Source organism: Convolutriloba macropyga, chromosome 6, assembly GCF_964194025.1.
Source record: "Convolutriloba macropyga chromosome 6, txConMacr16.3, whole genome shotgun sequence".
Classification (NCBI taxonomy): domain Eukaryota; kingdom Metazoa; phylum Xenacoelomorpha; order Acoela; family Convolutidae; genus Convolutriloba; species Convolutriloba macropyga.
In genome coordinates this window covers 16,128,397-16,142,183 of record NC_134473.1, presented here as the reverse complement: position 1 = coordinate 16,142,183, position 13,787 = coordinate 16,128,397, and the positions used below count along the sequence as shown (strand labels likewise).

Sequence of the window (13,787 nt, the reverse complement as noted above, 5' to 3'; positions counted from 1 at the left end):
CTTACTAAAATGGGGTCGTAACAAACAAAAATTACGAGCGATTTATACCTGACTCTGATGACGTCTTTAAGAAAAATAGGCCTTAATAAAGAATCCGGTAGCGGTTCTGGTAGGAAAGCCTGAACTTCTGAGTGAATTTAGCAGGGTCACACAACCTTGCTTGAAGCTCAAACATCGCAAGTTTTAAAAACTCTCACCATGTGTAAGAAAATATGGAATGTGAGAATCGGGCATTGCACAGGTTTTGCATTGCAAAATTTGGACGTGTGTGTTTCAAGCATATTATACTAACGCTGTTCGCCGCTCGCTATTAATGGCTTTTTTTTCGGTGACCATCAGCATTAAATTCTTCATACGTCAGAATGCAATGATTTTATTGTAGTCTTGTTCATCAGGGATGGTGCTGTGTCTCGACTGGAGCAAAGTGAGATGGCAAAGGAGGAGATGAGGAGAGAAGTGGAGACTGTCCAACTTGAGAGAGACAGACTGCAGAAAGAACTGCACTCACTCACACTCCTACACTCCCAACTCACTCAGCAAGTCACAAGCACACACAACACCCACAAAAACAGGTAACAATACTCAACTATTAACACTTCTCCACTATATCAATTCTCCACTATTTGTATACTGAGACGAGGCAGTTTGATTTTGTAACTGATGCAATTGATATCTTAAAATTGCTATTGCCACGCAACGCTCAAAAACCAGGAGGGCAGCACATTAAAATTGTTTCTTATTTCCTGGTGATGACAAGTTATAGCAAATTTTTTTTACCTCCTGTAAACGTACTTATTATTTGAATCATTAGACTCGTATCCAAGCAGACTATAGAAACCTTATATTTTGTGAAACAGCAGGAGAAACAGTAAATAGATTTTCTAACAGCCGCCCATATCTTCTCGGCTGGTTATTACTGTGCGGGCTTTTTTTAAAACTGAAAGAGAGCAATGTTGATGTGTTTTACAATTGGAGAAGTGTCTTTTTATCAATAATTATCTGGAGTGAAATTGATGCAAAAAGTGATAGCGGAGTAAAAAAAGAGTGTTTTTTGTTCTTACCGCTAATTTTGAGAGAGCGAGAAAATAAAGTTTGAAAACATTTACTCTAAGCGAGCAAAATTTTTTGTTCACCTGCGGCTTTTTCAAGCAGTTTTTTTTTTGTTTTAACTATCGTTTTCTGCTTTGATGAATAGTCTATGATAATAGAATATTAGGTTTGCGTTAACTGCGTTGGGAAGTTTTTTGGTAAATCAATGAGGTTTATGCAAAATTGGAAGTTTTTCGACTATTTTTCATAATCAAGCTATTTAATTGCTCTCAAACGAAGTTTGTAGCAATTATATTAGTCCTGTTAGTCTTTTTTATGCGATTTTTCGCTTGACCGATTTCTGGTCTGACCCATTTGACTTTTTGTCCTCTAAACGGGATAAACAGGTAGTGCCCAGTGGGCATTAAGTTCTCTTAGAGCCTTTCAGCTCACTAGCCTCCAAGAATTCGATTCACAGAAACTGTTTTGTAGACTTATAATTATGGTGTGAAGGGTGGTTCTTAGAAGTTAACCACCCCCCCCCCCCACCGACACACATACGTCAGCCCTCTCACTTCACCCCTCGCCCCCAATCCACACCACCTGCACATCGTTAGGTAATTTTGAGTTACCAGTTTTTCTCTTTCTCAACATAGATTTTTAATTGTTGTCAAAGGAAGTTTGTTGCAATTATATTAGTCCCGTGGTATTTTTCAATGCAATTTTTTGCTTGACCGATTTTTCCTCTGAACAACTCGACTTTTGGTCCTCGAAAACGGGATAAACAGGTAGCGCTTGGAGGGAATTAAGTGGTCGAGCATCTCTCTGAGAGCCTTACGACATACTAGTCTCTAAGTGTGCGATTGACTGAAACTGTTTTGAAAACCATATTCAAATGGCTGGAATTTTGGCAAGGCGATTCTTCGAGTCGTCTCCGGAATTCTTTCAGCTATGTTTTTTATTCAATTTTCATTGGAGTGAAATTGAATCAGGAAATAAAGAAGCATGCAAAATAGTAAATAATTGGCTTCTGAACTATATTGGTTGCGGTTTTTTCGACCCGTTTTTTCTTCATTTTTAAATTTTGTTGTTTAAAAGGTTATTTTGACTGCATTTATAATAATCACGTTGTGATAGCGCTCTGAAGCTTTTTAGAATTTAAAATTTTCTCAATTAGTGTGCTGATTTTAGTTTTACGATTTTTAGCACTGTGTTGTTCTATTGCAAATATTTGTAACTGAATTGAAAGTGGTTGTAAGAGATGTTTGAGTTTGGTAGGACTATTATGCTATTCTATTGGAAATTCCCTTGTTCAATTGATCTTTTGTTAAGTGAAAATTAGCTAAACTTTCTATTTTATGGCTTATTTGTTGATTTTCTTCATTTGACTCAAGATTGTTGTTTTTGCTGCTTTGATACGTTCTGCTTATAGATAATCGTTGTTTTTAAGGCCAGGTTTTTGTCGGCAAAGACGACTTATTTCTTTGCCGGAATTTATCGGTTCCTCAAATTCTTTTGAGCGGTACTGAAACAGGTTGTAAAAGTTCATGACGCGCGTGAAAGGAAGAGTTTTAAGTCGGTTTCATGAACAAGTTGAAAGTAGAGGTAAAAGAAAATTTTTTTTCTGAGAGAGAGAGAGAGAAAGAAATAGATGAGAAAAATATCTAAGTGAGCAAAGATTTTTGGTGTTCACCTTTCCATTTGTTTTTTTCTCATTATATTAAGCATGTGCCAATTTTGAAGTATTTTTCAAACATTTGAAGAAAACGTTATTCAATTTGTTATTCAATTTTGAACTCTTTTAGTCATTTTACGGTGTTTAACAATTCAGAAGTTTGTTTAATATCCGCCCTCATCTTAGACGGCTATTATAGCGGTCCTATTTAAAACTTTTTCCTCGTCGAAAAGAAATTTGTTACGCTTTAACTTAGATCACAGCTTGTTCAACATTTTGCCTTAAATCTTTTTAACTTCTTTAGGCTAGTTTCGCTCATTTATCACTCTTTCTCTCAAAGTGCTTTTGAGCAGCAGTTGCTAAGCAAAGGGCAGAATTAGTACTCCTAAATTGGACAGAATTAGAATCGACAAACGAAGTCCAAAAATATAAACGGGATAAACCGATAAAGTCCAATTGAACTTTCTTATTATAAGTAACATCTGTACTGTTTGTTGGCATTAATTCTAGCCCCCTGTATCTTTTCCTTAAGAAACAGGAGTATCTCTAAATACAAACTACAATCGAAGTAGTTCGAACTTTAAAAATGTTTTAGTACAACTATCATTTTTTTTCGTTTTTCACTTCTTTCAATCCCAATTTGTGTGACGAGAATCGATGACGGCTTTTTTCAAGCAATCTGCAGGGTATATTTTTGATTGCTCTCGAATGAAATTTGATGCAATTATTTTCACCGTGTGAGTCTTTTTTATGCAAACTTTTTGCTTGACGCTTTTGTTCTAGAACATTCTTTGGCTTCTTGAGTGACTTTTCCCCACTTTCATTCTTCATTTCTTGAGTGGTTTAAGTTGCTATCGTTCTGAAAAAAAGTTTTGCTTGAAGCAATTGTGAGCGAAACTTTGAGGAACTCAGAGGCATTGTAGCATCAGTGGTAAGATGTCGGCATTTTGGAACTTTTTTGGTTTAACGTAGTTGTTTTACGGTTTTGGTGGTCTTCAAATTGACTAATGTCGGTTTTGAGCTATTTTGATCAGCAAACTTTTATTTTTTGTTAAATTTTCACCCATTCTTTTTTAGCTATTATTTCTGTTGTCCGCTTTTCGCATTCGTTGTTCGCGTTCAATCTTTATTTTTGACCTATTCAATAGGTTATGAATCTAAGAGATGGAACTTGAACGTTAGAAGGGGCCGTTGTCATTAAAATAATTTATTCAAATTTATACAAATTTAATATATATATAGTTTTTAACCAGAGTTTTCGTTCCTGTCTTTTCTTTTATTTGTTTCTTAGTGTTTCTCTGCTGGGTATTGGTCGGACTAACTATTGATCGAGCAAATATTTCGTTTTTGTAAATTTTGTTCCCGAGACATTTCGACTTCTGCTTTTTTTCTGATTTTTCATTGTTTTCTGTTTTCATCGAATGTTATTAAAGGCAATACACTTGTTTTAGATGTGCTTTCTTGAAATGTCTGAGCCATCAGTGGGGGCTAATGGTCTTTTCGGAATTAAATGTTTAAAACTGGTACCTTTTGTGTTTCGACCGTACTTGTTCTTATTGTTTAATAGCCGCACAGCGATAGCTCGGGCTATTATTGGCCTTCTCTTGGTTTTTTTTACAATTCAAAGAATTTGACTTGTATTGGGGCGCTGTCTTTTTTTAAGATCTGTTCACACATTTTCATGAATTTTGAAGTCAAATTGTAGTTGTGATTTTGGTCACGCCGAAACAGGAAGTGGAGCGAAAAAGCGAGTGGTTTTGCGGCGTGAAATTTTTTTGCTCTAGATTTAGAGTAGAGTGAGAAAACGGTGTATGAACAAAAATTCGCTTTCTCGCTACTGGTTTTTTTGTTCATATGCGGCAATTTCGCTTTGATTTTTATGTTTTTCAATTTTTTGGGACGGATTTTTTTCTAAATGGTTTTCCCAATCCATTCATAGTCCGTGCTAGGTCTAGTTTTCTGTTTAGTCAGTGAAAGTTCTTTGAATTGTACGTCAGGACTTGTCCTCCAGTTTTTTTTTTATTTCGTCGTCGTGATTTTTGTAACGACCATATGACGTCACAACCACTTCAAATCTGCTTTTGTTCATTCGTTCATGCAATTTCAACTGAAGTGCATGTGTGACGTCATTTTTCGCTCTTAGTGGAGCGATTTTTTTTTCATTTGCGTGATTAAATTTGTGGTCACACTTGACTTACCGCACTCACAAAAATGACTTCCGCACTTTGAAATTGACTTTTATTTATTTTAATTCGAAGAGATAAGGTCAAATGAGTGTGTGTCACTCTAAATGAACGTTATTAGAGAGCAGCTAATAGAGGCAGCAAAAACTTATACAGATTTTTAATCAAAATATAACAGATCAGCTTTCAATGAAGACAAATTTTTTTGGTCTGTCTTTTTTACTGTTTTTGAGACTGCAGATCTACGAAGCTATTGCGGCTATTTTCTGGCAATCTGCCAGCTATGTTTTGTCTTTGGCTAATTTAAGGAAGAGTCACACTGGGTATCTTTTAATGAAACACAATTCCCCTAATTGGAGTTTGCAGTTGACTAGTAAAATGATTAATTGCTCTCAAACGAAGTTTGTAGCAATTATATTAGTCCTGTTGGTCTTTTTTTATGCGATTTTTCGCTTGACCGATTTTTCGTCTGACGCTTTTGACTTTTCGTCCTCAAAAACGGGATAAACAGGTAGCGCCCAGCGGGCATTAAGTGCTCTTAGAGCCTTTCAGCTCTGTTTCAACTCAAACTGTTTTGGAGACTTATACTTATGGTGTGAAGGGCGGTTCTGAGAGGTTGATGAGAAACCCCCCCGTTGACCCCCATCCCCACCGCGCTGTTGCCCCCCCAATCAGCCACCAGTGCACCCCCCCTCCCCGTGGCTAGCTACTGACGAAGCCAACCGCTCGTCGGTCGTTTGAGAGCAATTCGCCCGACGTTAGTCGGTTATGTTTTTGACCTTAATGTCTTTAAATTATTACTGAGTTTTTGTCGTCTTGGTATATGGTCTCAGTAATGAGAGGTCGCATTGAGATTTTATCAAGGTGAACTAGTAACAGTGAACCTTCCTACTGGCGTAATGTGTTGTTTAGTAGTTGTTTTAAAACTTTTACACTTTGTTTCGCTGATATTGCAGTTGACTAGTAAAATGATTTTGACCTTAATATCTTTAAATTATTACTGAGTTTTTGTCGTCTTGGCATATGGTGTCAGTAATGAGAGGTCGCATTGAGATTTTATCAAGGTGAAATAGTAACAGTGAACCTTCCTACTGGCGTAATGTGTTGTTTAGTAGTTGTTTTAAAACTTTTACACTTTGTTTCGCTGAGATTGCAGTTGACTAGTAAAAATGATTTTGACCTTAATATCTTTAAACTATTACTGAGTTTTTGTCGTCTTGGCATATGGTGTCAGTAATGAGAGGTCGCATTGAGATTTTATCAAGGTGAACTAGTAACAGTGAACCTTCCTACTGGCGTAGTGTGTTGTTTAGTAGTTGTTTTAAAACTTTTACACTTTGTTTCGCTGAGATTTCATTGTTTTTCTTTTGCTTCTGCTCTTTGTCATTTTTTGTTGTCTGATTAGATAATCTCCGAAATAATTGGTTTTTATCGGCCTTCTATTGTAAAATATTTTAATACTTTTGATGTTTTTGTGCTGCTGTTGATTTTCAATCTTAGGACCATTTGTTTCCTTAGAAGCTAATTTTTTCTTACCATTTCCTTCATCAGTTGTTATTCATGTCACTCTGCCGCTTAGTGTAACTGGTAAAAGAATTAATGAGCTTTTTTGTGGGACGTGTCCTTTGTTGACATGTAAAATGTTTATAATCAGGTTATTTGTTTCTTTATTTCTTTGGTTTGTATTATTTTTCGAATTACGATATTACGGCATCTTTTTTGAATTTATAGGGTATAGCTTGTGCGGTGACAGTTGGTTTTATTGGTAATTTAAGTGACCTATATTTTTTTAATTGGAATCATTTTGTGGTTGTTTTTGTTGATAAAATTGATTTGAGTAATGGCTGTTTTTTCTATAAGATACGGTTTGTCTTATGTTTTGACTCATTGATTGAACAGAATCAGTATCGCTTGTTTGTGGGAATCAATGGTGGCCGTTTTCCGGCAATCCCCTGGGAGTAATTTTTTGCGACTTTCTCTTCAGTCAATGTGAAAACTAGTAGTCAGACAAAAGTAGCGTTTTAATCTTACTTCATCTATAAAACAAAGCCTGTTTTTTCAATATTTTACGGTTAAATAGATAAGTTGTGATAATTGTTGATATTTTTCACCTGACTTATGAATTTCAATTACCCGATTATATGATGATTATATTTTGCCACCGAGACTAATTTGTTGCTTTTATGTGAGAAAGTTGGAATCTTCCGTTTTTGCTCAATCACATGTATTTTTTTAATGTGAAATTCTCTCCTGGCGGTTACATTGGACTCTTTTTTCCAGATTCTTTGTCAATTCCACCCCACCTGTATATAACAAGCTATAATATAGCACATTCTAATATAGTAAAAGAGCAAGTGGCGTCTGTGTTGCAAATAGTATTAACCAAGAAGCTGCAGTGTGTTGAGAAAAAGTTATGTCATTTGCAAAAAAAGGCTATATGGCTACTGTTTTAGGCTTGAGGAACTCAGGCTAGAGTGTGAACGAGGGAAGAGTGCTCTGGAGGTGTCTGAATCAGGGTATAAGACACAGATTGCAAATCTTACCCAGTACTACCAGGTAAGCTGTACATCTCATCTGATTTCCGACACTCAATTCTTTTGTCAATCTATTATACACTACATCTACATTGCTTCAACAGTACTTCAATGGAAAATCTGGGGTGATAAGTTTGTTAGGTAATGCCGTTATTTGTGCTGCTATTTTTGGATCCGACCATATTATTATTTTGTACAAATTTTTCCGGAATTCGTCATTCATAATTAGAATTTTTTTTTCATTGCAATTATTCAGCATGTTTATTTTTCACGGAAATGTTCCATGCGCGAAAGGCAGAAACATGATGGTGATAACATAATGCAATAACTGCTTTTAGGAGAAGCTTTCGAACGAGGCCAAGGAGTTCAATGAGAGAATAGATTTGCTGAAGGAGCAGTTGAATAGCATGGGTGGTGCAGTGAATGCTGGTGGTAATGCGGGTGTTGAGGGCAGTAATGGGGTTCTGATTGACGAAGAGAGGATACTTGCACAAGATGCTACTTCAAGTGGTAGTAACGAGTTCTTCTGTATTTGCTCTTTCTGCTTTCAGATTCTTATTTCAAAAATTCTTTTGACTGTGAGCAAAATTATCATTTGGTTACCATGCGTGAAAAAACTAATGGTCGTATCTGCATTGATAATGTCTATAGCTGACAAGATGTGGGACTAGTCATTACACTTTTATATGCTAATGACTGTAAAATAAATTTAGATGATGATTTTATACAGCTCGGAAAAAGGAAACAGTTCTTTGTTTATCTACTTGTTTGTCCCGGATGTTTGGCAAATAATGGCAAAACTTATTATTATTAAAGTAGCAGAAACTGACACATAAGTTTCGTGCTATATAGAGATTTCTAGAGGCGCTTTGAATGCTAACAACTTTTGTTTGATATTTTTAATGCTCAAGTTAAACTGTGTTCAGGTCTGATGAGCAAGTCTGAGATGAGTGGTCAGCATTATTCTCTGAAGAGGGTGAGAAGGACTGCATCTGGTAAGAGGACTGGTCCGATAGGCATGGAGAGGTCAGAGGGTGATGGCAGTGAATCTATCATCGCAGACTCGCCGGGATTGCTGCGGTTATCTTCCATAGATTCTCCAGGTTAGATAATTAACGGCCCCTTTTTAAATCAATTGCCTCGATTTTTTGGAAGCTGATTGATGTTTGTGGTATGTTTCCGTCAAATTAATAATTAATAGCCGCGAAGCGATAGCGGCTTTTATTGGGAACGTCATGGTTTTTTTAACAATTCAAAAAATTTGAATTATATTCGGGCGCTGTCTTTTTACGACTCGGAGAGGAGTATTGGTGGACCGTCTTGTTTTATTTGCTCTTGAACGTAGTTCATAGCAATTATTGTAAACGTGTGTGTCTTTTTTTATGCAAAATTTTCGCTTGACAATTTTGACTTTTCGAGTGACTTTTACGCCCTTGACTTTTTGCGTTTCGCGTGGTCTAAAATTCTCTCTCAATCACAATTTCAAGCAGTTGAACTCAATTGGCGGCAATTTAATACTAAAAGTCAAATGAAAAGTGCGCCGAAACTGGTGTCATTTTTTACTTTAAATCTTAATAGTGGCATATGTTAACCTCTAATGTGGTTATTTAAAGCACACTATAGAACTTCTTTGTCCAATTTAGGCTCCCCCTCCCCCCCGACTGAAGCATTCAAGAGCAATTCTTCCGACGTTTAGTCGGTTATGTTTATTTTTGATCGGTAATTTTGTTGGAGTGTATTTGAAACAGGAGGTGAAATGCGTGAAAACAAAGTGTTTAGGTCAAATTGCTGAAGTGCCGAGAGAAGGCTTCTCTGTTCACGCTATATTTTTAGAGAGAGCGAGAAAAGTAGGTGTAAAAAATTTTCGTTGAGTGAGTGACTTTTTTATCACGTGCGGCATTTTTTAAAGTATTTTTTAGTTTAAACTGCAATTTTTTTGTCACAGATGTTTGAATCGTTCACCCAAACTAGTAATAATGCGTTCAAATTTTTTTTTGACCATCTGAAACAAGTAATGATGTTTTCGATACAATTTTGAGCTATTTTTTCCATTTTGCCATGTTGAATGCTTTTTTTTTAGCAGTTTTTGTATTTTTCTTCAAATTTTTGCAACGTATGAGGCCTTCTGTTGTTTAAGTTAGCTGTTTTGGTGGTTTCGATTGGTTAATAGCAGCGCAGCGATCGCTGGGGCTGTTATTGGCCTTCTCTTGTTTTTTTTTACTTCGTCATCCAGGTTTTTGTTACGACCATGTGACGTCACAACTTCTAATCTGCTTTTTGTTCGTTTGTTTATTGCAATTTCATTTGAATTGCATGCGTGACGTCTTTTTTCACTCTCAGTGGAGCAATTTTTTTTGTTCATTGGCGTGATGAAATTTTTGGTCACATGTGACTAACCTCACTCTAAAAATAACTTCCTGACTATAAAATTGACTTTTTTTTAATTCTAAGAGATAAGGTCAAGTGAGCGTGTGTCACTCTAATTGAAGGTTATTTGAGAGCAGCTATTAGAAGCAGTAACAAGTTTGTATTTTTAATCAAAATGTAACATCTGAGTTTTTAATAAAAACAATTTCTTGGTCTCTTTCTTATACTTTTTTTTGAGAGTGCAGATCTACGAGTCTATTGCGGCTATTTTCTGGCAATCTGCTAGCTATGTTTATAATTGTTATTTATTTTGAATTGTTTTTTTTCAAAGATAATTGAGTAAATTTAAGCAAATTTCAGCCGACTTTAGTCGTTTTTAATAGCCGTCAAGCGATATAATCTATTATTGGGGACATCGTGTATTTTTAATTCGTCATCTCCGTCGATGAATCTTGCGACCATTGACTTCAATAACTTCTACTGCGTTGCGGTTAAAGTTTGTGCGTGACGTCATTTGTTCTTATTTTAGTTCAATGCCGTAACTTACCTCTCTAAAACATGACTTCTGATTTCTTTTAATCAACTTCAAATTTTAAGAACATTTACTAGTTAAAGATCAATAGTGTGCATCTAAGTAGTGCCAAACGTATATGCCCTATTTCGTGAGTATTAGAGTCTTGAGTTTGACTAACAATTTCGAAAAGCCCTATTGGGGCTTTTCCCTTATAGAGCGTTTATGTCTCATTAAAGTGACAGTCCGAATCTAACCCAAAAAACTAGTGGTCTATTGAGGAACTGGTGGTCAATCTATCTCTCTTGTTTAGTTGTTTCAACTCCATGGAAGGCCTCAAGCGTCTATCGCGGATTTTTTCCAGCAATCTGGCGGCTATGTTTAGGTATCGCGAACTCTGAAATGAGATCTCATTTTTTAACATTTATCCTGAAAAGCAGCTCGATTATGTGAATTTAAGCAGCGACCCTAGTTGTTTGAGCGACGTTAATCTGGTATGGTCAAATTTTAGTTGATTACGCTTGATACAAAATCAAGGTATCAATAAATGGCGATTAATCTAAAAAAAATCTAAGAAAATTAATCTAAGAAAGTCACTCAGGTGCAAATTTTTGATTCGCTGCAATGCCAGATTCTGTGGAGTTTTACATTTCGCCGCTAATATGAAATTACATATATGAAGTTTAAAATGGCTATTTAAAATGAAGAGAACGAAAGGCGGCGTCCAGAAAAATTTAATAGCTACCAAAAACCGGATCGTCATATATTAATTCAGTGTCATAAAAGGCACAATGTTCAAGCGCCTATATCCATGTTTTAACGGCCGTTAGACATGGTTTTCTGAGAAAACGACTGACGACAGTTGGGTTTGAACCTGGATCTACGGGTTGTGGAGTGGGATCGCTATGAGCTTAGCTAAGTAGCAGGCGAGGCGCGTAGTTGATTTATTTTTGTCCACTAACGTTGCACCCTTTTTTCCTTTTTCCAATTCTCCCCTGTTTCAAAATTTTTTATGCTCCATGTTTTTCTTGTCACTGTCTATCTCTCCATATCTTTATCTATGTAACAAATACATAATACGAATACCTATACTACCATGTCTAAGCTCCTAATTTTCACCTCATCTTTTTTAGGGCCTGTTAAAAATGTAACATAGCGTTTTGCATGCATTTTGAAAAAGGTCAATGACTGAAAATCTTCCAACAAAAATAAGTCAATTATCGCAAAAATTATTCCACAAAATAAGTCCTGGAATGGCATGTGCTTATGCATCATAGAGATTGACAGAATGATGACTCTCTGAGTAAAGGTCTTCGAAATTGTCTCAATAAATTGAATTAATTCAGCTAGATAGTGATGTGGTAGAGACAAGCTTCTGTCGAACGTTTTCAAATTTTCAACATAGTTTTTTGCGGTTCTTTTGATCTGACACGAAATGTTAACGTGACGGATTTGATTTTGACAAGATCTTTGCATAATTTTTTCCAGTTTTGTTTGAGCTCAGCCTCATAAAAGTTGTAAACGACTGAAGTTAAATTAAGTTAATGATTTGTTGCGATTTTTTTACAGAACAAATGAAGAGTTAGGCTGCGAATTAATTCCTTTTTTGATTTTCAGTCTCGAAGGAAAATCTTTTCTCTTTCGCCTTTTTCCTGTTTTTTCTCTTTCTTTCTCTCCTTCTTTTCTCTACTTTCTCCTTTTCTCGTTCGTTTCTCTACTTTTGGTTATCTTTCTTTTCTCTTTCTTTTCTGTCTTTTTCTCCTTTTTTTTTAAATTTTTTTCTGTTTTTCTGTCAAGCTTTTCTATCTTGCTTCCTTTCTCTTCATTTGTTTTTACTAATTGTTTTCTGATCTTTTTTTCTGCCTTCCTTGTCTCTCATTTTTCTTTATTTTCTTTTTTTTATTTTTCCTTTTCATTTGTCTTTTTATTCTCTCGTTTCTCTTTTGTTTCTTTCTTTTCTAATTTTTTCGGTCTATTTTCTGTCTTTTTCTCAGCTTTTCTCTCGTTCTTTACTGTATATCTTTTCACTCTTTCCTTTGTCTTTTCTTTCTGCATTTCTTTCTCTTTCATCTTTTTTTCTGTCCTTCTCTTCGCTCTTTCTATTTTCTTTTCTCTTTTTCTATTCTCCTTCGCTCTTTCTATTCTCTGCTTTTCGCTCTTTCTATTCTCCTTTCTCATTTCTCGTATTTCTATTTCCTTTCTCTCTTTAATTTGTAATTTTTTCTGTCTTCTCTTTGGTTTCTCTCTTGTCTGCCTTTTTCTCTATCGTTTCTGTCTTTCGTTTCTGTCTTTCTTTTGTCTCTTCTGTTATTCATTTCTGTCTTTTTTCCCTATTGTTTTTTCATTACTCTTTCTTCTCTCTTTATCTCTTTCACTTTCCTTTCTCTTTCTATTACATCTTTATTTTTTTCTTTCTTTTTTGTTTATTTTCATCCTCTCAATCTTTATTTTTTTCTCTCTTTTGGTTCTCTCTTGATTTTCTCACTCTTTTCTCATTTTTTTGTCTTTGTTCTGTCTTTTTTCTCCGCTTTTTCTTTCTAGCTTTTCTATCGTTCTTTCCTGTCTTTCTTTTCGCTCTTTCTTTTGTCATGTTCTTTCTGCGTTTCTTTCTTTCTCTTTCATCTTTTTCCGTTTTGGTTGTATTTTTTCTGGCCTTCTTATCGCTCTTTCTTCGTTTTTCTATTTCGTTTCTCTTTCGTTTGTAATTTTTTTCTGTCTTCTCTCTTTGTTTTTTCTCTTTTCTTGTCTTTTCCCTTCCCTTTTCTCTTGCCTTTCTCTTTCTTTTCTCTTTCTTTTTTCTTTTTCTATATTTTTTGCTTTTCTGCCTTTCTCTTCTCTGTTTTCTGTTCTTCTTTTCCGTTCTTTTTTTGCCTTTCGTTTTTCTTTCCATATCTTTCGTTTCGCTCTTAAGTTTCTTAATTTTTCCCTCTTCGCTGTCGTTTTTTGCCTTTCTCTTTTTTTTCCTGTCTTTTCTCTCTTGACTTTTTATCTTCCTCTTCTCTCTTGCTTTTCTGTCTTTCGTTTCCGTTTTTCTTTTCTCTCTGCTGTTATTCGTTTCTGTCTTTTTTTCTCTATTGTTTCTTTTCTCTATATCTTTATTTTTTCTCTTTCCTGTTTATTTTCTTCATCCTTTCAATTCTCTAATTTTTCTGTTTTCTCTCTTTCGGTTCTCTTGATTTTCTCACTCTTTTCTCTTGCTTCTCTCCCTTTCTTCACTGACTATCTTTTCTCTCTTTCTTTTGTCATGTTCTTTCTGCGTTTCTTTCGTTCTCTTTCATCTTTTTCCGTTTTGGTTGTATTTTTTCTGGCCTTCTTACCGCTCTTTCTTCGTTTTTCTATTTCGTTTCTCTTTCATTTGTAATTTTTATCTGTCTTCTCTCTTTGTTTTCTCTCCTTTTCTCTTTTCTTGTCTTTTCCCTTCCCTTTTCTCTTGCTTTTCTCTTTCTTTTCTCTGTTTCTTTTTTCTTTTTCTATATTTTTTGCTTTTC

General features: G+C 35.3%; 1 protein-coding gene across 1 annotated transcript in view; it reads left to right on the top strand.

The window, feature by feature from the left end:
- Positions 1–13,787, top strand: part of LOC142341521 (uncharacterized) — a 133,120-nt gene that overhangs the window by 108,601 nt on the left and 10,732 nt on the right. Inside the window, exons 12-15 of the mRNA XM_075392514.1 lie at positions 396–572; positions 7,341–7,443; positions 7,760–7,931; positions 8,348–8,524. Of these exons, the coding sequence (XP_075248629.1) occupies positions 396–572; positions 7,341–7,443; positions 7,760–7,931; positions 8,348–8,524 (629 nt within the window). The remainder of the gene's footprint in view (positions 1–395; positions 573–7,340; positions 7,444–7,759; positions 7,932–8,347; positions 8,525–13,787) is intronic.